Source organism: Colobus angolensis, unplaced genomic scaffold (genome assembly GCF_000951035.1).
Source record: "Colobus angolensis palliatus isolate OR3802 unplaced genomic scaffold, Cang.pa_1.0 Scaffold7, whole genome shotgun sequence".
NCBI classification, from domain to species: Eukaryota; Metazoa; Chordata; class Mammalia; order Primates; family Cercopithecidae; genus Colobus; species Colobus angolensis.
The window spans coordinates 24,751,559-24,765,235 of NW_012120709.1; the positions used below are offsets into that span (position 1 = coordinate 24,751,559).

Consider the following 13,677-nt stretch of genomic DNA (forward strand, 5'->3'; position numbering starts at 1 on the left):
TTAACGTGCACGTATTACTTCCGTCATTAAAACATTTTCATTTTGGCTAGGCGTGGTGGCTCACGCCTGTAATCCCAGCAATTTGGGAGGCCAAGGTGGGCAGATCACTTGAGCTCAGGAGTTCAAAATCAGCCTGGGCAACATGGTGAAACTCTGTCTCTACCAAAAATACAAAAATTAGTTGGGCATGGAGGTGGGCACCTGCAATGCCAGCTACCTGGGAGGATGAGACAGGAGGATCGCTTGAGCCCAGGAGGGGGAGGTTGCAGTGAGCCAAGATCGCATGATTGCATTCCAGCCTGAGCAACAGAGTGAGACTTCATCTAAAAAAAAAAAACAACAACTTTTTCCATTTGAATATTATAACAATTTGATACTGTCACTATTTGAATACTTCCTACAGCCCTAAGAAAATCCTTAAGAACCCCTAACATAGCTTGCAAATCCCTTCCCATCTGGCTCCTGCTGAGTTTCCTATCTCTCTCTCTCTCTCTCTTTTTTTTTTTTTTTTTACAGGGTCTCACTTTATTGCCCAGGCTGGAGCGTAGTGGCATAATCATAGCTGACTGCAGCCTCAACCTCCTGAGCTCAAGTGATCCTCTCACTTCAGCCTCCCAAGTAAGTGGGACTACAGGTGAGCACCATCACGAACCTGGCTAATTTTTTGGTTTCTTTTTTATTTTTGTAGAGATAGGGTTTCACCATGTTGCTCAGGCTGGTCTTGAACCCCTGGCCTCAAGCAATCTGCCTGCTTTGGCCTCCCAAAGTACCACATCTGGTGAATTTTCCTGTATCATTTCTTACATTCCTCATTCTCCCTGTTACCTGCTGTTCTGGACTTTCCATTTCTCTTCCTCATCTCTGGGCTTCAAACATGCTGCTCCCTCTGTCTGGAATGCTTTCCACTCCACCTGGTTCATTGCTGTTCCTCCATCAAACTTCAGCTTAGATGCCACCTGCTCAGGGGGACCTTCTCTTCCCCACCCCACCCCAGACTATCTTAGTTCCCTTCTATCACTCCCACAGCACCTGAACGTCTTCTTTCTTAGCATCAATCTCCTGAAGTTATCTGGGAGTTTTTTAGAGCTGGAGTCTCATTATGTTGCCTAGGCTGGAGTGCAGTGGCTATTCACAGGCACAATCACACTCACTACAGTCTCGAACCCCTGGGCTCAAGCAATCCTCCTGCCTCAGCCTCCTGAGTAGCTGGAAATACAGGTGTACACCATCATGCGGGGCATGGTTATTGGTTGTGAAGTTATCTCTTTAATCTCCACATTTCCTTTTTAATCCAAGAGAACTATTTATCTTGCTACTCCTGTATTACTAGCACCCAGCATATAACTACAGTACAGTAGACAGAAAATGTGTATTAAGTAAGTGAATTTCATCAAAATGATTTTTAGAGTCCCAGCTCTGTAATCTGCAACTTAGATAACCTGCCTGAGCCTTAGTTTACTCAAGTATAAAATGGAAATAAAAACAAAAATAATACTTACCTTCGAGGGTCGTTTCGAGGATTAAATATGTCAGAAAAGCTCTTAGAACAGTGCTTGGATATAGTAAGCATTTGATTGACACGTGCTTAAACATAAAGAAAAGTTACATCAATTCACACTCATACCAGCAGACTTTGACACTATCACTTCCTGTTCAACATTGAGTCTTGTGTTTTTAAATATTTTTGTAAAATTATAGGCAAAAAAATGGCATCTTACAGATTTAAGTCAACATGTATTTTCAAGCCAACAAGTTTTATTAGTAAGATGGCTGCACCGTGCTGCTCCATGCCCGATCCACCATAAAGAAAGCAAATGTTCAGTGCATCTCCCTCTTCCTGTCAGAGCTTATAGGGGAAGGAGGACCCCACAATGTGGAGGCATATTGTATTACTATTACTTCTAATGGCAAAAACTGCAATTACTTTTGTGCCAACCTACTACATGGTCTGGACAGCTAAATGTCATGTATTTTTCATGGCCCCTCCAGGTTTTGTCAGAGTCCTTTTGTTTGACCTTCTAGGAAGGCTGTGGGACCCAGCTTTCTTCAACCAATCCAGGTGGAGGCCTCTGCCTTGAACGTTTCCAAGTGAGGTAAAACCCGCAGGCCCAGAGGCCCCTCTACTTCCTGTGTGGGGTTCAGAAACCCTCCTCCCCTCCCAGCCTCAGGTGCCTGCTTCAGAAAATGGTGAGTCTCTCTCTTATAAAGCCCTCCTTTTTCATCCTAGCATTGGGAACAATGGCCCCAGGGTCCTTATCTCTAGCAGATGTTTTGAAAAAGTCATCTGTTTTGCTTTTTTTCCAGAAGTAGTAAGTTTGCTGGCCTCCGCCATCTTAGTAAAGTAACCGTCCCATGAAAGAAAGATGCAGTCGGGCACTCGCTGGAGAGTTCTGGGCCTCTGCCTCTTATCAAGTGAGTAGGGTGGAGTGGAAAGGGTGGTATGTCTCCAGACCACTGGAAGGCTTACAACCTTACCTGGCACTGCTCAGTGGCACCAAGGAGCCTCATTTACCAGATGTAAGGAACTGTTTGTGCTATGTTAGGGTGGGGGATTAGAGCTGGGGACTAAAGAAAAAGATAGGCCATGGGTGCCTGAAAGAGCGTTCGGGGAGCAGGCAAAGAAGAGCAGTTGGGGTGATCATAGCTATTGCGAGCAGAGAGGTCTCGCTACCTCTAAGAACGAGCTCATTCCAACTTACCCAGCTCTCCAGAACTAACCCAAAAGAGACTAGAGGAGCGAAGCTCCACTCCTTGTTTTGGGGAGACCCGATAGTTGCACCCAAACTCTGCACAGGGCATATATAGCAAGTTCATTGTCTTTGAGACCATAAAACACCTCGTAATTTTTAGTCCTTTTCAAGGAACCGACAACTTTCAGTTTATTTAGTTTTTTTGAAGCAAGATGGATTATGAATTGATATATAACCAAGAGCAATTATATATCTCATATGAAATAAATAATACAAAAAAAGTTGCCATTTATTGAGTGTCAGATACTATGTAAACAAAAAATTATTTAGACGTGTTAACTGGTTTAATCCTACTTCCACCTGGGAAGAAAGATGTTATATCCTCTTTTTAAAATTCTTTTTAACTTTTACTATGTAAACTGTTAAGTCCTCTACTTTACAGATTAAGAAATTGATACTCAAAAAAGTTAAGTAACTTGTTTTAAAGAATATAGTAAGTGCTGAAGCTGATCTGTGAGACCAGGACTGTTAGTGCTCTGAATGGCTGCACTACATGAGGCAAAATGGCTCGTGATGGTTTTATTTCAAAGACCTAGAAAACGCTATCACAGCTGGTGCCCCATCTCAGAGCCACAGCCATGATGTCTCCACTTCCTGCTTCATCTTAGGTTTCTCACGTCTTGAATGTGCACACAAATCACCTGGGGATCTTGTTAAAAATGCAGCTTCTGTTTCAAAAGACCCGGACTGGAGACTGAGATTCCACATGTCTAGTACGCTCTCAAGTTTATTAATCTGCTAACTGGTCCTACGAACACATTGAGTGGCAAGTGGCAGGATGTGACTCCTGTAGGGAATGGCCAGGCATATTCTTAACGATCTGTGTTATAAAGTATGCTTTTCCTTAAAAATAGAAGGAGGAGGAGGAGGAGGAGAAGGAGGAGGAGGAGGAGGGCCAGGTGCAGTGGCTCACGCCTGTAATCCCAGCATTTTGGGAGACAAAAGTGGGAAGATCACTTGGGCTCAGGAGTTCAAGACTAGCCTGGGCAACATAGTGAAACCCCATCTCTATAAAAAATTAAAAATTAGCTAGGCGTGGTGGCACACGCCTATAGTCCCGCTACTTGGGAGGCTGAGGCAGAAGGATCACTTGAGCCCAGGAGGTCAAGGCTTCAGTGAGCCATGATCAAGCCACTGCACTCCAGCCTGGAGTGTCTCAAAAAATATATATAAATAAACAAACAAATAAATAGATAAATAGAAAATAAAAGAGAGAGTATCAAAGACCCAATCACCCCTAGACGTCTGGCATCATAGGAATGTGTCCAGTCTGCTCTGGGGATAGGAAAGTGGGGATCCTATTTCCCCCTGTGTAGAGGTTTCAGTAAAAGAAAGGCCTAGGTGTGCAGAAAGCTTTCAGGCAATGCCAGGGAAACTGATCATTGTAATGAATCCGGGGTATTGCTGAGTGAGGGCATCCTGGAGGGCCCGGTAGAAATGTGGTCAGGCTCTTCAACGCACAGGCCCTAGATGATGAGTAATCAGGGTTTCAAATATTTCCATCTCTGTCTCAAGCAGAAAACAAATGGAAAAACTGAACCACCAGAAAAGCAGAGCCAGAGATGGAACAAGAATCCCAGTGTTTGTACCCAACCAAGAGTGTGTTTTTCTTCCACAGAGACCAATGTTCAAAATGGAGGCTTAAGAGCAAAATTCTTTTGCTATGTCTCTAGTCATCCAAAATTATGGTCCTAACTTTTTCTGACTCCCACTTGTCAGAAATTGTGGACTCATAGTTAATGCTAGATGCCTCCTTCCTCTATTTCCTCCCAAATTTCCTGGGAACCCCTGGTCAATACCAGCAATAAGTTCTACTGTTCTACAGCAACTGGGAAGGACATCAGATGTCGTCAGTGGTCATACTGCAACACAGCCCTTTTTCTGTTTAGGAATGCAGGTACCCACAACATTTACTAACACTTTTTTTTTTCTTATTTATTTTCTAGTTGGCGTTTGGGGGCAAGATGGTGAGATATGCTTTCTTTCTTTTTTATGAAATCACCCCATCATTGTTTGTAGTTAGGAGTGGAGCTTTCTCTTAGGCCTCCCACAGAACTTCCACGGAGGTCAGGAAAAGGAGTTTCTGCCATCTACCCCTTTGACTTTCCTCACAAGTCTGGAGATATTTCTAGCCCAGAAGGGGGAAGCAACAGAGGCAGGAAATAATGAGTCTTAACTATACAAAAGAAAAATTGAGGCTTAAATGAAGTTGAAAGCACGAATAGTTTTCTTTTGTTTGCATCTCATATTTGATGTGAGATTCTGCAGAGGAGATGTAGCCAGAATGCATGCACAGGGTTTCTCTGGATAAGCTGCTGGGGCAACATTTGGGTGTGTGTTCAGAATCACATGTCTGAATACATGTGTGTACATGTGTGTTTATGCGAGTGCACGTGCATATGAGTGTGCCCGGCCTGAACTTACTCTCTCAACCACAGCAGTAGAGTCAGGAGTGTTCCAACATTGGAAGCCCCTCTATTCAATCAGCTCTTCCAAACGGAGTGAACCAATGTTGTATTTAATGGCAACCATGGCTGGACACTGTGGCTCACATCTGTAATCCCAGCACTTTGGGAGGCCAAGGTGGGCAGATCACTTGAGGCCAGGAGTTTGAGACCAGCCTGGCCAACATGGTGAAACCCTGTCTCTACTAAAAATACCAAAATTAGCCAGACATGGTGGTGCACACCTCTAGTCCTAGCTACTCGAGAGATGGAGGCAAGAGAATCGCTTGAACCTGAGAGGCAGAGGTTGTAGTGAGCCAAGATTGCACCACTGCACTCTAGCCTGGGCAACAGATTGAGACTGTCTCAAAAATAAAAATTAAAATAAAGGCAACCACTATGCCAGCCTAGATTCCGCCATGCTGCCTAATTTGTAGTGTCCTTAGGAGCCATTTTTGTAAATAGTCGTCAGATAAGACGTAAGGCCCAAAACAGCTCTTTATATGCAGCCAAGGAAATTGGAAGTTCCATTGTTTCCTAAGGGTTGAGGGAAGAGTCTCAACTCACAGGAGCAGGGTCTGATCTTCGTTGCCAATAGAAACATTACTAATGGCTTCTTACTGTTTTCTTTTCAGGTTATGAAGAAATGGGTAAGAGGATTTCCACTCTATCTAGCAAAAGTTTTCAAATGTGGAATGAAATGGTCGTAGAGTACAATCACCATTAACAAACACTGAGAACTAAAACTATTAAAGGGAAAATACAAGTATCTTTCAATGAGATCTGTATGAAACATGCCTGTATTTGTTGCTAGCTGTCATGTCAGATTATAGCTGTGCATATATGTATCTCTGATCATACACATATGGGTGTGGGTTGGAGCTACCATGTGTTTGTGTATACATTTTTGAAATCTTTCAAGGCAGAAGTGTCTCATTTACCTAGCCCAGCGTCTGGCACATAGTAGGTGCTCAATAAATATTTTTTGAATGAATAAATGAACAAACGTATGAACACCTTGCTAATTGCCTCCCCTCAAGAAGCTGATGGTCTTGTGTCAGACACAAATAATTGAAAATATAGTGAGTTGCATGTTATAATATGGGTAGATACAGAGTAAAATGAAGTATAAAGAGGGGAGTGATCAACTCTACTGAGTGTCATTGGGAAAGGTTCCCTGGGGGAGGTGATCCTTGAGCTGAATTTTAAAGGATAAGCTTTTGTTTTAGGGAAGAAAAATATTTTATGCAGAAGAGATAAAGCTCTATAGTACGAGGATAAGAGTCTAACTGAGCTAGACCAGAATGTTTGAATCTTGGCTCAACTCTCTACTTGCTGGGTGTGTTTGAGTAATTTACCTAACTTTTCTGTGCCATAGCATCATCATGGTACAATGGAAATAATAGTGCTACCTAAGTTGTAGGGTTATTATGAGGACCAAATGAGTAACTTATTTAAGGCACTTAGAACATTATCTGACACAAAAGGCAATAGGTGGGCCAGGCATGGTGGCTCACGCCTGTAATCCCAGCACTTTGGGAAGCCGAGGTGGTAGGATCACCTGAGGTCAGGAGTTCAAGACCAGCCTGGCCAACATGGTGAAACTCCATCTCTACTAAAAATACAAAAATTAGCCAGGCGTGGTGGCAGGTGCCTGTAATCTCAGCTACTCAGGAGGCTGAGGCAAGAGAATTGCTTGAACCTGGGAGGCGGAGGTTGCGGTGAGCTGAGATTGTGCCATTGCACTCCAGCCTGGGCGACAGAGCGAGACTCTGTCTCAAAACAAACAAACAAACAAACAAAAAACAGGCAGTAGGTGAATTTTAGCTATTAATACATGAAAAGCACACTGACTATAGATGATAAGCATTAAAGTTTACTGGGCACATATGTTTTAGGCATTGCTCTAAATACTTTACTTGAATATCCTCATTTAATTCTTCTAACACTCCTATTGTGCAGTGAAGGAAACGAAGGCTCAAATAAATACAAAAATAAACAAAAATAAATAAACAGTCCAGTTCTAGAGATATAAATGCAGATTTAGGCCAGGTGCCGTGGTTCATGCCTATAATCCCAACACTGGGAGGCCAAGGCAGGAGACTCACTTAAGCTCAGAAGGTTTAAGTGAGTTGAGCCAAGATTGTGCCACTGTACTCCAGCCTCTGTGGCAGAGAAAGACACTGTCTCTGAAAAAATTAATGAATAGAAATTTAAAAATAAAAAGTTTTAATGCAGATTTATATGATACTGAAGTTCATTTTCTTAGCCATTATGAAATACTATCTCTGGATGTGTATAAAATCTTTGTGAGCACACATATCTTTTTTCAATTTAACTTTCATTTTAAATTCAGGGGTACATGTGCAGGTTTGCTATCTAGGTAAACTTGTGTCATGGGGGTTTGTTGTACAGATTATTTCATCACCCAGGCATTAAGCCTAGTACCTATTAGTTATTATTCCTGATCCTCTCTCCTCCCACCCTCCACCTTCTGAGAGGTCCCAGTGTGTGTCATTTCCCTGTGTGTTCATGTATTCTCATCATTTAGCTCCCACTTCTAAATGAGAACATGTGGTATTTGGTTTTCTGTCACTGTGTTAGTTTGCTAAAGATAATGGCCTCCAGTCCTATCCATGTTCCTGCAAAGGACGTGCGAGATCTCATTCTTTTTTACAGCTGCATAGTATTCCATGGTGTATATGCAGCACATTTTCTTTATCCAGTCTACCATTGACAGGCATTTAGGTTGATTCCATGTCTTTGCTATTGTGAATAGTGCACAATGAACATACGCAGAGCATATTTCTGTCTAAGCATAGACATCTAGATCCTTGTGTGAGCATGAGTTAAGTCTAAGCTCTGCTACTGAATTTGTGCCAATAAAAGTTGTGAGCAATTTTCTTTACATTTTTTTCAAACAAACACACCCAGCAGAGTATAATGTCTATGTACTTTATTAATGATTTCTAGTTTATTTAACATGTCTAAGAAACATCTGTGTTGAAAAATTATTTATAAATCAAAATAATATAAACTATCTACTGTCCTTTTACTCAGCTCCCAATTATAAGCAGGTGGAAAAACCTGGAGAATGATTTGTTTACATTCTGTGCAGTCTTTGTCAGAGGGCTGCCTGAGCAACTGGGTCAGAGTTCAGTTCTGTGCTGGGAGCAGCGGGACCTCAAGAAGGAAAGGAGGAAAGGAAGTAACTTTTTCTTTTTTTTTGAGACGGAGTCTCGCTCTGTCGCCCAGGCTGGAGTGCAGTGGCCGGATCTCAGCTCACTGCAAGCTCCGCCTCCCGGGCTCACGCCATTCTCCTGCCTCAGCCTCCTGAGTAGCTGGGACTACAGGCGCCCGCCACCTCGCCCGGCTAATTTTTTGTATTTTTTTTTTTTTTTTTTTTTTTTTAGTAGAGACGGGGTTTCACCGTGTTAGCCAGGATGGTCTCGATCTCCCGACCTCGTGATCCGCCCGTCTCGGCCTCCCAAAGTGCTGGGATTACAGGCTTGAGCCACCGCGCCCGGCCGGAAGTAACTTTTTCTTGAGCACCTGCTATGTGTCATCCACTTCCACCTTCATAATCCGTTTAATTTGCACAAAGACTTTGTGAGGTTGCTGTTTTATCTCCATTTCCCTGATAAAGAAGTTGAGGTTCAGCGAAGTTAAAGGACTTGCCCTGGGTCACACAGACTAGGGCAGATCTAGGATTCAAACACAGGGCTTCTGACGCTTCAGTCCAGAGCTCTGTCCCTAACAGCCACACCACCACCTCCCCTCTCCTCCAGCTGTCATGTCCAGGCTGTAACAGAACCCAGTGTTCCAGCCACAAGTTTTCCAGGAAATAAGAAAGGACTCCTAGCTCCACCTCCCAGGGCAAAAATGGCTGCTGTGGGAAACGTGGCTGGACCTGCGAATGGCATTATGGTTTATTAGTTGATTTCAGTTGTCCACACTGATGGGCCTCTCTCTAACAAAAATAATTGAGAGCTGATTATGCTCAGATACAAAGTAAAGTGAAACCACTTTTTATTGGAAGAACCATTCCCTCAAAATGTACAGAGTATTTCACATTATTTAAAGACAAACAGAGAGAAAATTATATGGAATAAGAATAAAGGTGTTTTTCTCTATTATGAGGGACTCAGTTCTGAGAAAGAATTTCTGAATTGTAAGAAATAGGTAAGTCCACGATTCAGTGATTCGGTGGAGAGCTTTATTTCTGAGAAAGCCAGTAGCGCTCCCTTCTGACAAGCAAATCTAAGGCCTGGATGACAGATGACTTCCTACATTTGGGTGGTTCGTTTGTCATTCATACCTATCTGTAATACAGTTCTGGCTAACGTAAGAGGATAAGCTTGAAGATCTCTGGAATTTTTTGGCTTTAGGACTTTAAGGCTTTCTGAGCTTCAGTAGATCTGGATCTAGGAGCACACGCTGGTATATTCTGAATCCGATGTATCTGGGTTACATCTATGAGCTATTTAATAAATATATCTACGAGCTAAATCTCATAGGCTAAGCATGAACCTCACCTCCAAGACTCAGGGCTTCTAAGTGGATGAGACCCTCTTTGGGAAGTCTTGTGGGCAGTGTCTAATTCCACTAGAAAACTTTTACCTACAATTTAAACTTAAACCAAGATGTTTTCTTACTGCTGTTTCCTTTTTTCATTTTCAGGTAGTATTACACAGACACGTGAGTTTATTGGTCTTTTATTTATGCCCTGTCTGAGGATGCAGATTGGTGGGTAGACAAGAAGGAACTGATTGAGAGAGATTAACCCCAAGAATCTTCCCAGCATTGCATTCTCAACCCCATTTTAGAAAGGTTCCAAATAGGGACTTTTATGGATTTTTCTTTACATCCATCTTACCTTTCCCAAGTCCCCATGTCCCTGAGTAAACCCTAAAGCCACCTCTCAAAAGGTTCTCTAGTTCCCTTCAGGTTCTCCAGTTCCCTTCATTCCACGTATCTCCTCTTCCACACCCTCCAGCCAGTAGAGCTCCCTTTTGACAAGCAAATCTAAGACCTAGATGACAGATGACTTCCTGCATTTGGGTGTTTCTTTTGTCACTAATTTGCCTTTACTAAAAATTGTCCTGGTTTCTTCCATCAATTTCCCCTCTTTCTCCCCAGCATATAAAGTCTCCATCTCTGGAACCACAGTAATACTGACATGCTCTCAGCATCTTGGATCTGAAATACAATGGCAACACAATGGTAAAAACAAAGAAGATTCTGGGGATCACCTGTTTCTGAGGGAATTTTCAGAAATGGAGCAAAGTGGTTATTATGTCTGCTACCCCAGAGGAAGCAAAGCAGAGGACGCGAGCCATCATCTCTACCTGAAGGCAAGAGGTAATCCAGGTCTCCAGAGCAGGCACCACCGGCTCTTTAGGGAGGACCATTCAAAAGGGCATTCTCAATGATTTCCCCTAACCCAGCTCACAGTGCCCTGATGTCTTTGTGCTTCCTCCCACACTCAGTCCCGGACTCTCTGGTACCACACAGCATCAGTGTTTTCTGGAATATAGATTAAACACAAATATGAGGCTTTGGGGTAACCCCAGTGTGTGCAAGATCTAAAATAGCAACTCCCTAAGAGACAGGACTGGGTCACTTGCACTGCATCACACCCAGGTTCATGGCATACCAACATGAGTTTATCTAATGCTTCCTCCAGAGATAAATTTTTCAGGAAAGTTTGCAAAAAAGACTCAAGTCCACTCTGATAAAATGGCATAAGCTAAGGTATAATAATAAAATAATAACATTAGCTAATTTATTGAGTGCTTATTAAGTATCACTCAAGCACTGACTATATCCAACACTTACCAAGGATTTTTTTTCATATAATCCTCTCAACAACCATATGGGTTAAATACATTTTATTCCCATGAGTAAAGGGATGAGGAAACAGAGCGTCTGTGAATTGAAAACACATTTCACGCTTCTCACAGCTAGTGCGTAATAAAACTGGTACTCAAACCCAGGGCTGTTCGACTCCAGCGCCTCTACCCACAGCCACCCCTCTTTGCTTGTCGATGTTGTTCTAAACATATTGAAGGGGGGGCTCTGGCCGTGGCAAGTGTGTGAGTAGTAAGGGGAGAATGGCCTTCATGCGCTCCCTCCTCACCTCCAGCGCCTTGTGTTTTCCTTGCTTAGTGATTTCCCCTCTCCCCACCCGGTCCCTGACAGTGTGTGAGAACTGCATGGAGATGGATGTGATGGCGGTGGCCACAATTGTCATAGTGGACATCTGCATCACTCTGGGCTTGCTGCTGCTGGTTTACTACTGGAGCAAGAATAGAAAGGCCAAGGCCAAGCCTGTGACACGAGGAGCAGGTGCTGGCGGCAGGCAAAGGGGTAAGGCTGTGGAGTCCGGTCAGAGGAGATTCCTGCCAAGGGGGATGACCAGCCTGGGTCAGGGTGGGTGGCAAGTCCACAGCTAGGTCAGAACAGCTTCTCTAGAGCTTCTATGCACAGCTTCTACTACTGTGATGACAAGATCTCAACAGAGGGTTTCAAATCTCATGTCACTCCCCTCCTTCCATCCTATAAAAGTGCAAAAATGTTGATGAACGTGACGGGCTTCCTCACATGCCTGTCAATGCCTGTAGTCATCCGATTCTGTCCCTAAGCTGTGGGAAGAGAGACTTTGATATATTAGCTCCTGCCTTTTCCTTTCCCTTCCCCGTGTAGAGAAACAATGGGAGGACTTGAGCTGAGGAAAGTCACAAAATGATGAGAAGAGCGTAGGGTCCTTAGAGATGAATGAAAGAAAACAAAAAGAGAAAGAACGTAAAAGGGAAGTGGTCGAGGAGAGAACAACGGGGTTTACCATTCTCTCTCTGGGTCTCACTGGCACAGACAGTGCTGCAAGATTGGTTCCCTCATGGGAGTGAAACGTTTCCCCTCCTTCCTCTGCAGGACAAAACAAGGAGAGGCCACCACCTGTTCCCAACCCAGACTATGAGGTAACGGGGGATAGAAATGGGCCAGGAGGCTGGAGGGGATGCCCCTCCAGGGGGAAAGGGAACAGATGGGATGGCCCATCTTGTCTGCCAGATGCTTCAAAGCCCTTCACTCAGGGCTTCCATGACGACCCTCTATGTGCCACCTCTGCCTCCTTCATGGTAAAACAGGACTGTCTCAAAGGCTGCATGGCTTCCATAACCATGGAGAGGAGGAAGCTTGCGAGAGATATACGCCTCTTTCTCTGGCTTCTTCATTATCTGGGATACAGCCATGGAGAATATCATATGTGCAAATTCTAACACAATAAATTCAATTCAAGGCTGATATTCTACCAGCATGCACCAGTATAGCCATACGAGTTCCTGGAAATGTTAAAATTATATAAATATTATATAAAAGCTATTGAAATATTAAAATACTTCATTGGAAAATGGCCCCAAACTTTGCTCACCCCAACCCACGCTTACACACACACACACACACAGCCAGGCATCCCAGTCCCTCCCCTACCAGGCTGTCTCTTGAGTTGGGGTAACTAAAGAGTTAATGCCTGGCATGGCAGAGGATCACCAGGATTGTTCTTGTTGATTGGTATGTGTGCACTACTAGTTGTTAAATATTTTCACCCTCACACCTGGATATACTCAACAAATATTTGTTGAGCACCAGCCAAGCACGTAGTATTTACTTTAGCATAAGTGAATTATTTAGCCCTGACAGAAGCCCTGGAAGGTGTGTCTTTAAGTTCCTATTTTTGAGATGGGAAAGTTGAGGCTCACGGAAGGAGGTGACCAGTTGAAGTCTCCTACCGTCCAAGCCAAATTAGAATTCCAGCCTGCCTCCTGACTTCAACTCCAAAGCTCTTTCTATGCACTAAAGCTAGATCTTCAGCGTCCTTTCTTAGGAGGTACTTCCTCCCGCACCACTGACCACCCCCTCTTGACTTCACTCCCAGCCCATCCGGAAAGGCCAGCGGGATCTGTATTCTGGCCTGAATCAGAGACGCATCTGACCCTCTGGAGAACACCGCCTCCCGCTGGCCCAGGTCTGGCTCCTCTCCAGTCCCCCTGCGACTCCCTGTTTCCTGGGCTAGTCTTGGACCCCACTAGAGAATCGTTCCTCGGCCTCATGGTGAACTCACGCCCTCCAGCCTGATCCCCAGCTCCCTCCTTCCTGCCTTCTCTGCTGGTACCCAGTCCTAAGACACTGCTGCTGCTTCTTCCTTTGAAACATCATTAGTAGTCACATCCTCACAGCTGGCCTGCTCTCTTGCCAGGATATTTATTTCTGCTATTCACTCCCTTCCCCTTGGATGTAACTTCTCCGTTCAGTTCCCTTTTCTTGCATGTAAGTTGTCCCCCATCCCAAAGTATTCCATCTACTTTTCTATCTCCGTCCCTTTTGCAGCCCTCTCTGGGGATGGACTGGTAAATATTGACAGAGGCCCTGCTCCGTTCACAGATCCTGGCTCTGAGCCAGCCCTGTGCTCCTCCCTCCCCCCA

The 13,677-nt window shown here is 44.0% G+C and overlaps 1 protein-coding gene across 2 annotated transcripts; it reads left to right on the forward strand.

Moving 5' to 3' along the window:
- The first annotated feature begins 1,955 nt into the window (after positions 1-1,955).
- Positions 1,956-13,677, forward strand: CD3E (CD3e molecule, epsilon (CD3-TCR complex)). Of its 2 annotated transcripts, none has more exons than XM_011926880.1 (9): positions 1,956-2,187; positions 2,305-2,412; positions 4,697-4,717; positions 5,830-5,844; positions 9,875-9,892; positions 10,334-10,555; positions 11,396-11,563; positions 12,128-12,174; positions 13,131-13,677. In XM_011926880.1, exons 2-9 carry the CDS (start codon positions 2,364-2,366, stop codon positions 13,185-13,187), a joined length of 597 nt encoding a protein of 198 aa, XP_011782270.1. In that variant the 5' UTR covers positions 1,956-2,187; positions 2,305-2,363; the 3' UTR covers positions 13,188-13,677. The 2 variants fall into 2 exon arrangements, with proteins under 2 accessions (XP_011782270.1, XP_011782271.1); XM_011926881.1 differs by having other exon boundaries at positions 2,156-2,187; positions 2,308-2,412.

What these genes read in the sequence shown, in the direction of transcription:
- CD3E (XM_011926880.1), top strand. Translation starts at nt 2,364, where the DNA reads ATGCAGTCGGGCACTCGCTGGAGAGTTCTGGGCCTCTGCCTCTTATCA. An exon ending in TCTCTACCTGAAGGCAAGAG is followed by an intron (nt 10,556 to 11,395) that starts GTAATCCAGGTC and finishes GGTCCCTGACAG; the next exon opens with TGTGTGAGAACTGCATGGAG. An exon ending in TTCCCAACCCAGACTATGAG is followed by an intron (nt 12,175 to 13,130) that starts GTAACGGGGGAT and finishes CTTCACTCCCAG; the next exon opens with CCCATCCGGAAAGGCCAGCG.